Source organism: Hypanus sabinus, chromosome 14 (genome assembly GCF_030144855.1).
Source record: "Hypanus sabinus isolate sHypSab1 chromosome 14, sHypSab1.hap1, whole genome shotgun sequence".
Lineage (NCBI taxonomy): Eukaryota > Metazoa > Chordata > Chondrichthyes > Myliobatiformes > Dasyatidae > Hypanus > Hypanus sabinus.
Genome location: NC_082719.1, coordinates 104,452,748 through 104,471,811, shown reverse-complemented (window position 1 = coordinate 104,471,811; position 19,064 = coordinate 104,452,748). Strand labels below are relative to the sequence as shown.

Below are 19,064 nucleotides of genomic sequence, written 5' to 3'. Positions count from 1 at the left end.
CCTAGCCCACCTCACCCAAAGAGACATTGCTGCCAACTTTCCTGCCTTTTTTTTCCAACAAGGAGCAATGTGCACCATCAGGCAGCTCACTTCAAACAACCACAGCTCCAACAAACCACTGTGCTAAAACAAATCTGGACTCTCTTACGTCAGCCACTTGTGTGGAGACAACACACTGTTAAAAGTCAAGATCTTTCACCGTGTTGATGAAGTCAAGCTCATGGCTCCCTGGAAGTGGCTACGCAGGTCGAAAGGTTGGTTAATAAGGTATGTGGCATGCTTGCCTTTATTACTCAAGACACTGAGTTCAAAAATCGGGAAGTTATGTTGCAACTTTATCAAACTATGGTTAGGTCATACAGTATCTGGAGTATTGCATACAGTCTTGATTGCTGAGGCTTTGAAGGAGGTGCTGAAGAGGTTACTAGGATGCTGCCTGGATTAGAGGGCATGTGCTATAATGAGAGGCTGGACAAATTTGGGTTGTTCTCTCTGGAGCAACAAGGACTCAGGGGAGATCTGATATAAGATTATGAGAGGCTTGGGTAGAGTAAGACATACGGTGCCTAGGGGGGTAGAGGCAGATACTTTAAGAGGTATTTAGAAAGGCACGAAGATATGAGGAGAATGGAAGGATATGGATATTGTGGAGGCAGAAGGGCCTGTTCTGACATATGAATGTTATTGGGAGAGCAACATTCCTCAACATGGGAGCCTAAGGCTGAAGGAATATGGCTTTTCTAGTGTGGGAAGTGTGTTGGGCAGCGGGGAGCATTAAGGTTCCACACAGCTAAGCACAAAGTTTGAAAGATACAGCCTCCCTAAAGGATGATTTAATCAGTCATATCAAAATGTCCGGACTAAAAAATAATAAAGGACTTAGATAAAGGAAGATATTTCTACCCTAAATACACAAAATTTTAAGGGCAGTCTTGAGTTTTGAGTTTGGGGTCCCATCATCAGCAAGTACAGGATCAATACCAAGCATTGGAGCCCCAAGGTCTGGGATATTCATTGTAGTACATTTCACAGGATGTTTTGATGCACAGGTCATAGACAAATCTAAATCAGCTATGTATTACTGCTCAATACTAACAGTTGCCCGATCATCCCAGCCGCACTACACACGGAAGGAATTTGAATCAGGTTTAACGACACCGACATATGTTGTGAAATGTGTTGTTTTGTGGCAGCAGTACATTGGGATAAACAATTATTAAAACCATATATTACACTAAGTATGCATGAAAAAAATTAAATCAAACAATAAGCACACGAGATGCTGGAAATCAGGAGCAACACACACAAAATGCTGGAGGAACTCAGCAGGCCGGGCAGCACCTATGGAGAGGAATAAGCAGTCGACATATTGGGCCGAGACCCTGCATCAGGACCTGATGTAGGTTCCTGTCCTACATCCTGATGAAGGGCCATGGCCAGAAACATCAACTCTTTATCCATCTCCTTGAACAAGTTGTGCAGAAAGAGCAGAAAAAAAGGTTAAAAAGTAGTGGGGTAATGTTTAGAGGTTCATTGCCCACCCAGAGGGGAAGAGCCTGCAGCAACACCAAAGACCAGCATCCTTCACAAGAAGGGTGCCTGGTGTGATGCCCAGTCTGCATGAAGTCTTTTGTCCACACAGCAGGGCTGTGAACTAGTGCAAAGAACAGTGAAAGCCCTGCCTTCGGAGGTGAAACTTAATTAACAGAGATTCTTTCTTATCATCCAACTGATAACATTATAACTGAACACCATGGAGCACATCCACACAGGGCACTGTCGCAGGAAAGCAGCACCCATCATCAGGGACCCCCACTGCCCAGGCCACGCTCTCTTCTCGCTGCTGCCATTGAGGAGGAGGTACAGGAGCCTCAGGTCTCACACTACCAGGTTAAAGGTGAAAGGTGAAATGTTTCCGGGGGGGGGGGGGGGGGGGGACTCCTTCACTCAGAGAGTGTGGAGTGAGCTGACAGAGGATGCAGTACACCTGGGTTCGATTTCACCATTTAAGAGAAGTTTAGATACATGGGTGGGAGGGGTATGCAAGACTACATTCTAGCTTGTTCTCCCTCCCCTCTTCCCACCTTCCTATTCTGGCATCCTCCCCTTTTATTGCCAAACCTGAAGGGTCTCAGCCCAAAACATTGACGGTTTAATTCCCCTCCACAAATGCTGTCTGACCTGTTGAGTTCCTCCAGCATTTAGTATGTCCTGATCCAGGGGCAGGAGCGAGAGATGGGCTGAAAGGCCTGTTTACCTGCTCTGTGACGGTTGAATGAGCACACCATGCCTCCCTCAAAGGGATGTTCTACGGTTAGGATGTGAATGGTCCCTTGCGCCTGGACTACGCTAAAGTTCACAATTTCTCCTTTACTGGCCACCAGTTCACACCGACAACCCCGCCTGGGAACCACTTTCAAACTAGCACCTGAATCGATTCTGCGGGGTGGGAGTAGGGGAAGGAGGTCCCTAGTGGAAGTCTCTGAGCGGGAGGCCATTGAGGATCTGGGGTGGAAGTTGTTTTCACAAGGCAGCACCGTCAAGTCAGTTCACTGACTTCCCGTCCACCTGTCCATTCCATGGCCGGGAGGAGTCAGTGCAACACTTTTATATGCAGTCCCCATTTGAATACTGCACGCCCGGCGCTCCTGATACACGGGCACCCAGTACGGGGTGGGGGGTGGGGGGAGTCACTCGGAGTCCGAGGGGAAGGGGTCTTGCTCCTGATCCTGGCCAAGATGGACATTCACGGGTCCCGGCCCGAACTGCCCTCTTCCGGGCTTACGTTTGTACCCGGGTGCCCTCGGAGAAAGGTACAGTTCCGAGAACGGTGCCTATACGGACTGAACTTTACAGACAGTAGTAGTCATGTTTTAATTTGAAATTGTTGTACGTTTTGTAAATCCTCGATGTCTGTACCTGTGTGTGAATACACTTCTGTCAAAATAAATTCTGCTTCTTACGGAAACATCGCCCCCCCCCCCTTCGCCCGGGTTTAACCCAACAGAAACGCCATTTGCATAAAATGGGTTTTTATATATAAAAAAGAAACTATTACAAGTTTTTTCTACAAATATACATCTTCAGAATGTTTTCTGCGCCTGGGGAGAACACTTGCTATTTAAATAACCACACATCATGAATAAGGAAGCCGAGACTTACCGGGCTGTTTAATTGAGTCCATTGGAAGTCTGGAATAAGGAGGCGGGGGTGACTCTGGGAACATAAAAAGGGTAAAAGCCGTGATAAGCGATAGAAACTCCAGATAACACTGTCAGGCATTCTTTCGTAAACTGTTTGTCCTACTCTGGGGGCTGGAGGCAGAGCTGCAAAGGCGGCGATCGCCTTGATAGTTAACAGTCACATAAACAGGAGTCAGCCTGGCGCCAGTCTCGCTGATATCCAACTTGTGAGTCTGATCGCCCTTCCTTGCCTCACGTAAACCACTTCTGCTCTGGAAATTACCACTGAATCACTCCCACTGGGTGAGGATCGCACCGCGCCATCTAACTGGAAAAAAACAGCCATTTACCGCGGCGACAAGTCGCCCAACTATTTAGACAGAGAAAAAACTTTCATCTACTTGATGGATACAAAGGATTTAAAGCAAGTTTGAACTTCCGCCCTCAAAAGGAACGCGAATTTAAAGAATACTCGATATTCTGTCAATTCCAAGAAATACTAAAGATATGAATTACCCCACCCACGTCCTTTACCTCTGCCCGCTCCTAACATTTTTTAACTCAGTTAACAATTATGGATATTAAACATACATATTTACATCTCTACAAAGAAAAGTTCCCAGCAATGTCTGGTTTTAGGATAGTTTTAAATCAGCGCACAGGCAGATCCAAGTTTTCGCTAACTACCCCCCCCCCCCCCCACCCCGAACCAGTTTGGGATCAAAACTTTCTCTTAAATTGATTCTCCGGGAATTAAATGTTAATATTGGGACAACCTACGTTGTCGGAAAAGGCATATAATTTAAAACAACCATGTTACGTTTGAAAAATACATTGAGGCAAATATAAAATTATTAAATTATACTGACCATAAGATCCACAAAACCCAGCGCTCTTACGGTAACGCAAAATGAGCGGAACAAGTTTGTAAAGGACTAGTTAATGCTTATCTAATTAAAAATTGAAGTTAACATTAACTGAAAAGACCAACTCCCCCCCCCCCCCCCCCATACACGACTCTCCCGTTCACATGGGTGGCCCAGGTGATGGCAACGAGACCGATGAAAACCTTACGAAACATTACGGTATTGATGTCTGCTTTAAAGTGAAAACCAAAGAAAAACAGCGTCTAACAACGCCGGCTTCGCTTACCGAATTCACAGAGCCTGCTAAGGTGGTGTGGATTACAACAGACCGAATCTGGGTTGCTGGTTCCGTAAGATTCACAACAATAAAGTCTTTTCAATTCCGAAGAGTTTCTCAGGTCAGGCCAGCGGAAGACTTTACATATCAGTACCGGTAGGGAGTAAGTTTGTTTGCTGAGTTTAGGCTCAATCATCTTGGGTAAGAGGAGGCAGCCGGTGCGGGCTCCCCCTTTACTATCTACCGCTTGAAGCAGTAATTCCAATTGTTTCTCCTTGAGTTTCTTTAGCAGCGAGTGAGTTAGGGTTTTCAATTCGGGGTCGGAGTTCGTGTATTTGGACCCTTTACCCCCACAACATCCACCGCCGCCGCCTCCCCCTCCTCCTCCTCCGCGGTTTGCATCTCCCTCGCTGTCCGTCTGCCCGTCTGCCTCTCCCAACGTGCGGCTTCGCCAAAGTCGCCGGACCAGACCCGATCGTTTCGTCCTGAACATGCGAGATGGAAATCCGCCAGAGAGAAATGTGCTAAAATCCAGCCAGATACAGCAAAGACATCTCCGTAAAACATGAATCCAGCCTGTTCTCGATAGCAACACAGTAACAGCCGCACAGATCTGTAGCATACGCCACCTCCTCTCTCCTTCAAATGAAAGGATAAGAGCCCGGGGAAAATGGTTTGATGAAGACTGAATTAAATATATATATAAGCGGGGGATGGGGATGGGTTAGTGCGGCTCCTCAAAGATACAATCATGCATTGTAACCCACCGATACAAAGTAGAAAAAACGTAGCCAAGAATATGCACCCATTGAAATGTAAGCCAAGCGTTCTCTTGTTCCCTCCTTGGCTTTCGGATAGATTAATCCAACCCTATAATCCGGCTCCTTTAATGACTGGAGATCTTCCTTTCCGCGTTTATAGATACACACAGGCAGGGGTTTTAATATGTTCCTGCTTTCTCTCTCTCTCTCTCTCTTCAGCTTGACTTGAACGTGCTTTGACTCCCTCTCTCCCGCTTTCCTCGTTACCTCAATCTTCCTTTTTTTAAACCATAAAAAAACACGATGTACGAAGAGAGTTGTCGCCGTCTCCAGCCCGTGGGTTTACCAAGCGCTCCGGACTCGCGGCTGAAACTGACACAAGGCTTGAAATTTACAAGCCCTCGGCTTGGCTGCGCATTGGCGCGGTCGGTCACGTGTGCGTCTAGACACTTTGTCGCGGCCCCCCGGTTTAAAGTGATTGTTACGCAAACAAGCGATCACATTACTAACAGACCTTCTAAACCGTTCCCCCTTCAACGCACCATTAAACTACTATTAATAATGTAAACATTTAATATATTTATAGTGGGGGAGGAAAACTATCATTGGAATTTTGGAAAGTGGAACTTGCTTTAGTTTCTTGTACATTAAAAAAAATTTGTCTCCATCCACACCCCCCAACCACCACTACTTTATCATTTCCTGTCAGTCACCTTATGTACAGACACTCCTGTGCCCAGTGTCACTTTATGGACACACAATCAATCGGTGTGTATAAACTATTTTGTATATTTATATGTATGATTTTATTATTGTGTTAATTATGTTTTATTGGTGCTGCATCGGATCCGGAGTAACAACTATTTTACATTTGTGTGCTGGAAATGAGATTAAATACTCTTGAACCTTCTCTGGAATCCTGTGCACAGCACGGAACCAGGTAACGGCGCCGGGGTGTGGAGTGGGGACGGAGGTTACGTCTAGAGACACGGTGAATTAGGTATGAATCGGATCCTCTGAAACGGTCGATACGTGCATTTTAGATAGTTAGGTCAACGTTAAATCTGTTTCTTTGCGGTCTTTACATTAATTTTGATTATATGCCCACAAGGTTCCTTAAGATTGTTATAGTCCGGGGTGGTAATAGGGACAAGCTCCCGCTACCTATTAAATGCTCCCAGTGGCGTGCGTTTCAAATAGCCTCTGACAACCAATTCCATCTTCTGGCCTTCATGTGTGGCTTAGCTTAAACCCAGCGGAACCGTTCCTCCTGACAGGCGAAGGGGCAAAGGCGGGCGGCTGACGCCTTCAGACCAGTCGCTTCGGGCAGATGGGGTTCATCAGTCGGAGTTGGCAGCTCACCGAGGAGAAAGGAAACTCCGATCTCAGACCTCCGCTGCCTTACGGCTTCGGGATTAAACCCCCGAGTGAAAATCCGGAGTTGGAGTCCCTAAGGAAATCCTACATTGAATTCAAAGCTGACTGACTGGGAACTCCTGCGACACCGCTGGTGCCAAACTGTATCGGTCGGTCTCTGCCGCTCCTGCCGTGTGGGAGAGGAGGGAGCCTGTTGTAAGGGGGAACAGCTTCCTTTCCAAATCGTGCGAGTACGTAGACAGCTAGGATCCCGACCATGAGGAACTTAGAGGCTTCACAGAGGTGCTGTGTCGTTTTGCGTCCCTGACGACAGGAAACATTCCTAGGTGATGTTACTGCTGGTTCGAGACCATGATGAAGCTGACACACACAAAATGCTGGAGGAACTCAGCAGGCGAGGCAGCACCCATGGGAGCGAGTACAGGTGACGTCATCGCCATAAGGTTAGGAGAAGGACAGGACGGAGCGCCAAACCCCGCAACATGCACAAAATGCTGGAACTCAACAGGCCAGGCAGCATCCATGGAAATGAACAAAGGGTCGAGGCCCTTCTTTCGAGACGCCGACTGATTATTCATTTCCATAGATGCTGCCTAGCCGGCTGGGTTCCTCCAGCATCTTGTGCGTGTTGCTCTGCAGAATCCCTCACGCTAACCCTCGCTTGTCTGGGATCAAAGCGACAAGGCAATAGCTGGGGATTAATCCGAGATGTAACGAGTGGATAATTCACAGAAAAAAAAGGCTGCATCACCGTCTGGTTCGGGAATTGCACAGCACCTGACCACGCTGGCTGACCGGCATGGCGGTGGGTTGCTGTGTGTCCCGTAGCCGTCTGTGCTGGGACCGATTCTTGTTACGTTACATTCCAATGATTTGGATGATGGAGTTGAAGGCTTTGTTGCAAAATTTGCAGAATATATGAAGAAAAGTGGAGGGGCAGGCAGTTTCGAGGAAGTGGTGAGGCTACTGAAGAATTTAGATCAGGAGAATGGGCAAAGAAGAGGCAGATGGAATACAGTGCCGGGACGTCTACGGTCACGCACTTTGCTAGAAGAAATAAAAGCATAGACTATTTTCTAAATGGAGAGAACATTTGGGAGAAATGGGACTTGGGAGTCCTAGTGCAGGATTCCCTAAAGGTTAACTTGCAGGTGGAGTCAGCGGTGACGTGTCAACATTTATTCTGAGAGGATGAGAATTTAAAAGCAAGTATGTAATATTGAGGTTTTATAAGGCACTGGTGAGGCCTCATTTGGAGTTTTGTGAACAGTTTGGGGTATTTAGAAGAATGGGGGGGGGAGGGATCTCATTGAAACCTCTTGGATGTTGAAAGGCCGAAGTGTTTCCTGTAGTGAGGGAATCTAGTGCCAGAAAGCATTGCCTCAAAATAGAGGGATGCCCATTTAAGACGGAGATGAGGAGAGATTTCTTTAGCCAGACGGTAATGAATGTGCCACCACAGGTGGCTTGGAGGCCAGGTCATAGGGTGCATTTAAGGAGGAGATTCATAGATTCTTGATTAATCAGGGTGTGAAAGCTTATGCGGAGGAGGCAGGAGAATGAAATGGATCAGCCATGATGAAATAGCAGAGCAGCCTCGATGGGCCAAATGGCCTAATTCTGCTCCTGTGACTTATGGTCTTAATTTAAAAATTCAAGGCCCTACAAAGGATTGCAAGAACTGCTGAGATGATAAATCCGAGATATTTATCAGGAGCACTGCATACGCATGGTCAATGAGCCCCCTCATCCATCTAGCAATTTCTTTAACCCCCTTCCCACCACCACCCCCCCCCCCCACCTTCAGGCAGGAGGTACCGAAGCATTAGGACAAGTACTGTTAGGATGGGAAACAGCTTCTTACCCCAGGCCATGAGACTACTGAACTGCCTGCCAACACCCAGGCCTCAGCACACATGAAGCACCAGTAGCAATGCCCTGTTTACTTTTTAATTTGTGTTGTAAATGCATCTTGTTATTTGTGGTAACATTACTGCTGTATGTGAGTTGTATGGTCTGTGCTTTGCACCTTGGTCCAGAGGAACGATGCCCTGTTTAGCTGTATACCTGTGTACGGTCGAATGACAGTAAACGTAACTGAACTTGAACTTGAAATGTGATAACACAGGAACACATGTTACTTCCTTTGAAGAACAGAATCAAACATAGAACACTACAGCACAGTATAGGCCCTTCGGCCCACAATGTTGGGCTAACTTTTTGATCTACTCTAAGATCAACCTAAACCTTCCCTCTCTCATAGCCCTCCATTTTTCTACCATCCATGTGCCTGTCCAAGAGTTTCTTAAATGCCCCCAATGTATCTGCCTCTGCCGCCACTTCTGGCGTTGGGCTCTACACACCCACCATTCTCTGTCTAAAATAACCCTGCCTCTGACATCTCTTCCCTCCATACTGTCCATCAATTATCTTAAAATCATGCCTTGTCTTTGACCTTTTCACCCTGGGGAGAAAGGGTCAGGGTGTACAGAAAAAGTCACCAACTCTATATTTGTCTTTCTTCTTCTTGTACACATCTATCAAGTTTCAAAATAAATGTATTATCAAAGTACATATATGTCACCATATTCAACCATGAGATTCATTTTCCTGCAGAAATTCACAGTGGAAAAGAAGTAATACAATAGAATCAGAGAAAAACTACACACAAATAAAGACTGACAAGCAATCAATGTGTAAAATTCATCTCTCATCTGCCTTCACTCTAGAGAGAAAAACTCTAGCTGCCTCAACCTGTAGCTCATAAGGTGTGCTCTCTAATCCAGACAGCACACTGGTAAATCTCCTCTGCACCCTCTCTAATCCAGACAGCACACTGGTAAATCTCCTCTGCACCCTCTCTAATCCAGACAGCACACTGGTAAATCTCCTCTGCACCCTCTCTAATCCAGACAGCACACTGGTAAATCTCCTCTGCACCCTCTCTAATCCAGACAGCACCCTGGTCAATCTCCTCTGCACCCTCTCTAATCCAGGCAGAATCCTGGTAAATCTCCTCTGCACCCTCTCTAATCCAGACAGCACGCTGGTAAATCTCCTCTGCACCCTCTCTAATCCAGACAGCACGTTGGTAAATCTCCTCTGCACCCTCTCTAATCCAGACAGCATCCTGGTAAATCTCCTCTGAACCCTCTCTAATCCAGGCAGCATCCTGGTAAATCTCCTCTGCACCCTCTCTAATCCAGACAGCATCCTGGTAAATCTCCTCTGAACCCTCTCTAACCCAGGCAGCATCCTGGTAAATCTCCTCTGCACCCTCTCTAATCCAGGCAGCATCCTGGTGAATCTCCTCTGCACCCTCTCTAATCCAGGCAGCATCCTGGTGAATCTCCTCTGCACCCTCTCTAAGGTTTCCACAACAACAATGTGGTGACCAGAACTGAACACAATATTCCAAGTGTGGTATAACCAGGCTTTTATAGAGCTGCAACGTTACTTCACTGCCCGCATAATCTCAACCTAACTAATGAAGGCCTTCTTGACCATCCTATCAACCTTCATGGCAAGTCTGATGGATCAATGAACCTGGAGCCACTCTGTTCATCCACACTGCTAAGAATCCTGCCATTAACCCTATATTCTACCTTTAATTTCAATCTTCCAAAGCTCAAAGTAAATTTATTACCAAAGTATGTATATGTTACCATATTCTACCCTGGCATTCATTTTCCTGCAATCAATTACAGTAGAACAGAGAAGTACAATAGAATCGCTGAATAATTATACTGCCGTGGTCCCAACAGAACAGCGGCAGGCAGCCAGGTTCTGGTCTCCAATTCCCCAGAGTACGGTTAGCTGTCATTGTCTCTTTAAAACTCTGACTGCCAGTTATTGCCTGCACATTTGTTCATGGAAGATGTGTTGTGCTGAGCACTGGGTGCTCAATGGTAGCAGCTCCATTTCTAGCACTACTGTTTGTGATTGTGCCTTTGGGCTTCATTTGTGTCGTCTTGGTTATTTGGTCTGAGTCAATTCTGGACCTTACTCAGTACCTGGGTTCACCTCCATCCATAGTTCTCTTGTAACATACACACAACGACTGTCAACGACCAATGTACGAAAGAAGACAGTGTGTGCAAATAATTAATAAACAAACAAATAAATAAATAAATAAATAAATAGATAGATAGATAGATAGATAGATAGATAGATAGATAGATAGTACTGAGAACGTGAGCAATAGAGACCTTGAAATTAAGTCCAGAAGTTGTGGAATCAGTTGTGTTGACGTGAGTGAAGTTATCCACGCAGGTCCAGGAAGCTGATGGTTGAAGGGTAATAACTGTTCATGAACCTGATGATGTAGGCTCTACGGCTTCTGTACCTCCTTCCCAATGGCAGCAGCAAGAAGGAAGCTTGCTTGGATGGTGGGGGTCCCTGATGATGGATATTGCTTTCCTGTAAGAGGGCTCTGTGTAGAGGGTGGGGAGGGCTTTTCCCACGATGGACCGGGCTGTATCCAGCAGACTCTATAGACTGTCCATTCCTGGCCATTGCTGTGATGAAACCAATCAGGATTCTCTCTGCTGTGCAGCTATAGAAGTTTTGGACAACATGACAAATCCGTGCAAACCTCAAACAGTAGAATCATTGCTGTGCTCTCTGTGCAATGGCACTTACATCCTGGTCCCAGGACAGATCTTCTGATACGACTGAACTCCATTTTAACCAGATTAAGCTCCATCTGCCCATCCTGTCAACATCCCGCTGTAAGCCCCGACAACCGCTTCATATGGAGGCGAATGCACGTCTCCAGGGTCAATGGACTGCGGTTGATCTAAGGGTTGTGGAGCTGGTGAGGGAAAAATGATCCATTACACCATGGACCCTTACCGAGAGGTGGGGAATCTCTGCATTACACCATGGACCCTTACCGAGAGGTGGGGAATCTCTGCATTACACCATGGACCCTTACCGAGAGGTGGGGAATCTCTGCATTACACCATGGACCCTTACCGAGAGGTGGGGGATCTCTGCATTACACCATGGACCCTTACCGAGAGGTGGGGAATCTCTGCATTACACCATGGACCCTTACCGAGAGGTGGGGAATCTCTGCATTACACCATGGACCCTTACCGAGAGGTGGGGGAATCTCTGCATTACACCATGGACCCTTACCGAGAGGTGGGGAATCTCTGCATTACACCATGGACCCTTACCGAGAGGTGGGGGATCTCTGCATTACACCATGGACCCTTACCGAGAGGTGGGGAATCTCTGCATTACACCATGGACCCTTACCGAGAGGTTGGGGAGCTCTGCATTACACCATGGACCCTTACCGAGAGGTGGGGGAACCTCTGCATTACACCATGGACCCTTACCGAGAGGAGGGGAATCTCTGCATTACACCATGGACCATTACCGAGAGGTGGGGGATCTCTGCATTACACCATGGACCCTTACCGAGAGATGGGGGATCTCTGCATTACACCATGGACCCTTACCGAGAGGTGGGGGATCTCTGCATTACACCATGGACCCTTACCGAGAGATGGGGGATCTCTGCATTACACCATGGACCCTTACCGAGAGGTGAGGGAACCTCTGCATTACACCATGGACCCTTACCGAGAGGTGGGGAATCTCTGCATTACACCATGGACCCTTACCGAGAGGTGGGGGAACCTCTGCATTACACCATGGACCCTTACCGAGAGGTGGGGGAATCTCTGCATTACACCATGGACCCTTACCGAGAGGTGGGGGAACCTCTGCATTACACCATGGACCCTTACCGAGAGGTGGGGGATCTCTGCATTACACCATGGACCCTTACCGAGTGGAGGGGAATCTCTGCATTACACCATGGACCCTTACCGAGAGGTGGGGGAACCTCTGCATTACACCATGGACCCTTACCGAGAGGTGGGGGAATCTCTGCATTACACCATGGACCCTTACCGAGAGGTGGGGGATCTCTGCATTACACCATGGACCCTTACCGAGAGGTGGGGGATCTCTGCATTACACCATGGACCCTTACCGAGAGATGGGGAATGTCTGCATTACACCATGGACCCTTACCGAGAGGTGGGGGAACCTCTGCATTACACCATGGACCCTTACCGAGAGGTGGGGGAATCTCTGCATTACACCATTCCCACACAGTCACTTGATTAACACAATTACACTGTGGCAGGGACATGGCTACCTGTGTGGGGAAGAGAATTAACTCAGAAAGGAACCCACAAGATATGGTAAGGGCACTGTGGTTAGCCTGATGCTATTGCAGCTTGAGGCATTAGAGTTCAGAGTTCATTTCTGACATCATCTGTCGGGTATTTGCACATCTTCCTTGTGGAATGTGTGTGTTTCCCTCGGGTGCTCCGATTTTCTCCCACAGACCAATTGCATACCGGTTAGTAGGTTAACTGATCATTGTAGATCATGCAGTGATTAGGCTCGGGTTACATCTGGGGTTGCTGGGCACAACTGCTCGAAGGGCTAGAAGAGGCTGTTCCTTGCTGTATCTCTAAATAAATAAGTTTCACCGACCTCCCTGTAAAGTATCCACAGCTGTGAAACAGCCCAGAAAGCATTTACTTCATGGAATAATTCAGTTTATGCAATTATTTTCAAATAAATCACATTTTTAGCTCCCTTTAAAGGTCATTTGGCACAAGGACTGCCCATGTGATGGATCTAGGAAAAAAAACTGTGAATGTCAGTACAATGTTTAACTAACTGTGGCATTCCAAGTAAGGCAGGTTGTGTTTTCAAAGTTCAAAGTCAATTTATTATCAAAGTATGTGGATGTCACCATATACCACCCTGAAATTTATTTTCTTGCAGGCATTCACTGTAGAACAAAGAAATGCGATAGAATCAAAGAAAAACCACGCACAGACGGACAAGAAGGCAAACTGTGCAAAGGCAAGAGAAAACAAATGATAATAATCCTTGTTGTCTGTCATATCCAACAACAATGGAAGCTTGGATGGAAACACTTTTCAAAGTGGGAAATGTGTATCACTGGGACAGTTCCACACTCTTCGCCTCCGATGTCTGGGTCCAGCGTTACGAATAGTCGTCACAACTGGGGTCTTCCTTAGTGCAGTGGATGACTGTGACTTCCTCCATGCCTGGAAACGGAGAATTGTAGAACCGCCTTTCTGGCCTTTTGATCTCATCCGCCCAGTCCATCATTCCCACTCCGATCTGTCACTCCACGAGGCCACTGTCAGGGTGGAGGAGTGACAGATCGACAGCCTTCAACCTGATGGCATGAATATCGATTTCTCCTTCTGGTAATTTTTTACTGTTTTTTTCTTTAACCACCTCCCCCCCCCCCACCCTCCTCCTCCTCATGGACTCCCCGCCCAGGATCTGTTCATCTCTAATTGCCGTCGGGACATTAACCGTCTCGACTTCACCACCCCTTGCTCCAATTCCAACCTTACCCCCTCTGAACACTCTGCTCTCCATTCCCTCTGCAACAATCCCAACCTTACCATCAAACCCACTGATAAGCAGGGGGTGCTGTTATCATCTGGCGCACCGACCTGTACATAGCAGAGGCACAACGACAACTCGCTGACGCCTCCTCTTATCTACCCCTGGACCATGACCCCACTAGGAAGCACCAGTCCATTGTCTCCCAAACCATTTCCCATCTCATCAGCTCAGGAGATCTCCCATCCACGGCCACCAAACTTATAGTTCCCACACTTCCTGTTTCTACCTCCTACCTAAGATTCACAAACCTGCCCATCCAGGCAGACCCATTGTCTCAGCTTGCTCCTGCCCCACTGAGCTCATTTCTGCCTATCTCGACACTATTTTATCTCCCCTTGTTCAATCCCTTCCCACCTATGTCCGTGATACTTCCCATGCTTTACATCTCTTCACAGATTTCAAGTTCCCTGGCCCCCACCGCCTCATTTTCACCATGGACATCCAGTCCCTATATACCTCTATCCCCCACCAGGAAGGTCTCCAAGCTCTCCGTTTCTTCCTGGATTCCAGACCCAGCCAGTCACCCTCTACCACCACTCTTCTCTGCCTCGCGGAATTAGTCCTCACCCTTAACAATTTCTCCTTTGGCTCCTCCCACTTCCTCCAAACTAAAGGTGTAGCCATGGGCACCGGCATGGGTCCTAGCTATGCCTGCCTTTTTGTTGACCATGTGGAGCAATCTATATTCCAAGTTCCTCTTTTCTTATGTTATATCGACGACTGCATCGTTGCTGCTTCCTGCACACATGCTGAGCTCGTCGACTTCATTAACTTCACCTCCAACTTTCACCCCACCCTCAAATTCACCTGGTCTATTTCTGACACCTCCCTCCCCTTTCTAGATCTTTCTGTTTCTATCTCTGGAGACAGCCTATCCACTGACGTCTACTACAAACCTACTAACTCCCACAGCTACCTAGAGTATTCCTCCTCCCATCCTGTCTCCTGTAAAAATGCTATCCCTTTCTCTCAATTCCTCCGTCTCCGCCGCATCTGCTCTCAGGATGAGGCCTTTCATTCTAGGACAAAGGAGATGTCTTCCTTTTTTAAAGAAAGGGGCTTCCCTTCGTCCACTATCAACTCTGCCCTCCATCGCGTCTCCTGTATTTCACACACCTCTGCCCTCACCCTATCCCTCCGCCAGCCCACCAGGGATAGAGTCCCCTGGTCCTCACCTATCATCCTACCAGCCTACAGATCCCACGTATAATCCACCGTAACGTCGGGCCACCTCCTACGTGATCCCACCACCAGCCACATCTTCCCCTCCCCCCACTCTTGGCTTTCCGCAGGGATCGCTCCCTACGCGACTCCCTTGTCCATTCATCCCCCCATCCCTCCCCACCGACCTCCCTCCGGGCACTCATCCCTGCAAACGGAAGAAGTGCTACACCTACCCCCACACTTCTTCCCTCACCACCATCCCAGACCCCAGACAGTCCTTTCAAGTGAGGCACCACTTCACCTGTGAGTCAACTGGGGTGATATACTGTAGGTGCTCCCGATGTGGCCATTTATACATTGGGGAGACCCGCCGCAGACTGGGAGACCGTTTCGCCGAACACCGGCGCTCAGTCCTCCAGCAGTGGCGGGATCTCCCTGTGGCCACACACTTCAATTCCACAGACCACTCCCACTCCGACATGTCTGTCCATGGCCTCCTCTACCGTCAAGATGAGGCCACACGCAGGTCGATGGAGCAATACCTTATCTCCCGCCTAGGTAGCCTCCTACCTGCCGGCATGAACATCCAACTCACTGACCTCCGTTGATACCCCTGCCCCCCCTTACCCCCATCCCTATCTATTATTTTACTCTGGTTCTCTTTCTCTTTTTTCCCCCCTCACTATAATCTCCCCCCAGCTCTACCTTTCTTTCTCTTTTATTTCCCATAATTCTCCACCTTCCCCTTAGCCCATTTCCCTCCAGCCTATCACTTCCCAGCTCTCTGCTTTATCCCTCCCCCCACTTCTTATCCCCCCTCAACCATTCCATGAAGGGTTTTGGCCCGAAACGTTGTCACTACCTCCTCCCATAGATGCTGTCTCGCCTGCTGAGTTCTGCCAGCAAATTGTGTTTTTATTTTTCTAGGAAATCCCAACTGTTGTGGTGGACTGAATGGAGGTGCTCCCATCACCTTCTGTGAAAAAACCTGCCCCTCACAGCTCCTTTGGGTAAGAGTCTGAACCAAAGAGCCTGTTTCTCTGCTGTCGTGCCCTGTGACTGTACAACTCCCCTTAAACTGTTATAGATACCCCCATCCTCCCTTCATCATTTTCTGAACCTCTGTAAGGTCCAATAACCTGAGTTATAGGTTGAGATTGAATAGGTAAGTAGTTTATTCCCTGTTACGTACGAGAATGGGGGACTTTTGATCGAGGTATACAAAATAATGAGGGATATAGGCAGAGTAAATGCAAGCAGGCTTTTTCCACGCAGGTTGGGTGAGGATAGAACAAGGGACCTTAGGTTAAGAGTGAAAGGTGAAATATTTAAGTGGAACCTAAGGGGGGACTTCTTCTCTCAGAGGGTGGTGAGAGTGTGGGATGAGCTGTCAGCGGAAGTGGTGGATGCAGGTTCGATTTCAATGTTTTAAGGGAAGTCAGGATGAGTTCGTGAATGGGAAGAGTACAGATGGCTATGGTGGGTGCATGAGACATGGCAGAATAACAGTTCGGCATGGGCTAGATGGGCCAAATGGCCTGTTTCTCAGCTGTAGTGTTCTAAGACTCTATGACTCATCTTAAAACTGTGTCCTCTAGTTATGTACTCCCCACCCCATGAAAAAGCCACCAATTATCTACTCTACCAGAGGGTTTCATAAACATATAGACTTCTATAAGGTCATCTGCAGAGAGAAAGAGTTAATCTTTCAAGCTGATGACTTTTTACCTGAGCTAATGTTTCTACTGATAATATTTTATCCCAAATGTCAGGTGTATGTTGACCATGAAGTCCCGTGTTTACTGCAATACACTCTAGTAAGAGGGACTGAATGCTCGTGGGAAACTGGGTTTTACAATTCACTCTAGTAAGAGGGACTGAATGTTCGTGGGAAACTGGGTTTACAATACACTCTAGTAAGAGGGACTGAATGCTCGTGGGAAACTGGGTTTTACAATTCACTCTAGTAAGAGGGACTGAATGCTCGTGGGAAACTGGTTTTACAATTCACTCTAGTAAGAGGGACTGAATGCTCGTGGGAAACTGGGTTTACTGCAATTCACTCTAGTAAGAGGGACTGAATGCTCGTGGGAAACTGGGTTTACAATACACTCTAGTAAGAGGGACTGAATGCTCGTGGGAAACTGGGTTTACAATTCACTCTAGTAAGAGGGACTGAATGCTCGTGGGAAACTGGGTTTGCAATACACTCTAGTAAGAGGGACTGAATGCTCGTGGGAAACTGGGTTTTACAATTCACTCTAGTAAGAGGGACTGAATGCTCGTGGGAAACTGGGTTTTACAATTCACTCTAGTAAGAGGGACTGAATGCTCGTGGGAAACTGGGTTTTACAATTCACTCTAGTAAGAGGGACTGAATGCTCGTGGGAAACTGGGTTTTACAATTCACTCTAGTAAGAGGGACTGAATGCTCGTGGGAAACTGGGTTTACAATTCACTCTAGTAAGAGGGACTGAATGCTCGTGGGAAACTGGGTTTTACAATTCACTCTAGTAAGAGGGACTGAATGCTCGTGGGAAACTGGGTTTGCAAGTTTACCTGCTGAATCAGGAGGATGGATCTCAAATGACCCATAGAGACAAGTCACTTAGAATGGTCAGAATCAGGTTTATTACCACTCATATATGTCATGAAACTAGAACAGAAGTATATTCAAATGGAAATTAATGAACAGCTGACGCTTCAGGCCTCCTTGTCGTTGGGTTTGGAGGCTTGCGTGCCTCAAAGACCCAGAGAGCTATGTTGTTTGGAGTCAGAGCTTTATTCTTTGGCTCTTGGTAGGGTCACCCATGCCAAACAGGTCAAAGGGCAGAGGCCAGACCAAGAGTGGTTCACCCCCCAGTTCGGAGGTTCAGCTTAGGACTAGCAACCCTGGCTGGTCAAACAAAATTGTTATGGAAACAGCAATGAAGAATCCTTCTACATCTGAGTGTGATGGTATTCCTGAGTCTCTACCCGGGGCTCGCATGGCTGACAGTCGTGAAAACCAAGAAGAAGCTACTGGCACAATGAACGAAGCTCTGAACACCACCAGAGATATTGCTGCCCTCAACACCAGCAACATAACTGGCAGTAAGTGAAATTTCAGGCCAAGACCCTTCATCAGTCCCGATGCAGGGTCTTGGCCTGAAACGTTGTTTCCTTATTTCCAATGATGCTGCCTGACCTGCTGAGTTCCTCCAGCATTGTGTGTGTGGGTTGCTCTGAATTTCCAGCATCTGCAGAATCTCTTGTGTTCCAGTCTTTCCCTCCCTGAGAGCAAAGATCCAAATAGTGGATTGCACTGCGCTAATGTTTTGAAGTGAATGGCAGTGTTTACTTCAATTGTTGTGTATTAATTTTTTTTTAAATTAAAGAATGCATATCTAACACATGGTCAGTGCATGGAACGTCCCGCCAGGGCTGGTGGTAGAGGCAGATACATTAGGAACTTTTAAGAGACCGTTAGATAGGCACATGGATGACAGAAAAATGGAGGGCCATATAGGAGGGAAGGATTAGATTGATCTTAGAGTAGATTAAAGGGTTGGCACAACATAAGACCATAAGATATAGGAGCAGAATTAGGCCATTTGGCCCATTGAGTCTGTTCTGGCATTTCATCATGACTGATCCAATTTTCATCTCAGCCCTAATCTCCTGCCTCTCCCCGTATCCTTTCGTGCCCCTGATTAATCAAGAGTCTATCAACCTCTGCCTTAAATATACCCAAAGACTGTGGCAATGAATTCCACAGAGTCATCACTCTCTGGCTAAAGAAATTACTCCTCAGCTCCATTGTAAAAGCACACCCCTCTATTCTGAGGCTGTGTCCTCTGGCCTTAGACTCTCCCACCACAGGAAACATCCTCTCCACATCCACTCTATCAAGGCCTTGCAACATTCGATAGGTTTCAATGAGGTCACCCCTCATACTTCTGAATTCCAGTGAGTA

At 47.3% G+C, this 19,064-nt stretch overlaps 1 protein-coding gene and 1 long non-coding RNA gene across 4 annotated transcripts in view; one reads left to right on the top strand and one right to left on the bottom strand.

Annotated features, from left to right (window-relative positions):
* Positions 1 to 5,577, bottom strand: part of smad7 (SMAD family member 7) — a 50,414-nt gene extending 44,837 nt beyond the window's left edge. The window contains exons 1-2 of one of the 2 annotated variants that reach the window (XM_059989752.1): positions 4,335 to 5,577; positions 3,163 to 3,216 (exon numbers count right to left, since the gene is read on the bottom strand). In XM_059989752.1, coding sequence (XP_059845735.1) covers positions 3,163 to 3,216; positions 4,335 to 4,947 — 667 coding nt within the window. In that variant the 5' untranslated portion in view covers positions 4,948 to 5,577. The remainder of the gene's footprint in view (positions 1 to 3,162; positions 3,217 to 4,334) is intronic. The other variant, XM_059989751.1, reaches the window with a different exon arrangement.
* Positions 5,578 to 5,868: 291 nt separating this feature from the next.
* LOC132405044 (uncharacterized) lies at positions 5,869 to 17,409 on the top strand. Of its 2 annotated transcripts, none has more exons than XR_009515740.1 (3): positions 5,869 to 6,887; positions 13,283 to 13,737; positions 16,037 to 17,409. It is a non-coding gene; the product is annotated as an uncharacterized LOC132405044 (long non-coding RNA). The 2 variants fall into 2 exon arrangements; XR_009515739.1 differs by having other exon boundaries at positions 5,869 to 6,906.
* The last annotated feature ends 1,655 nt before the right edge of the window (positions 17,410 to 19,064 follow it).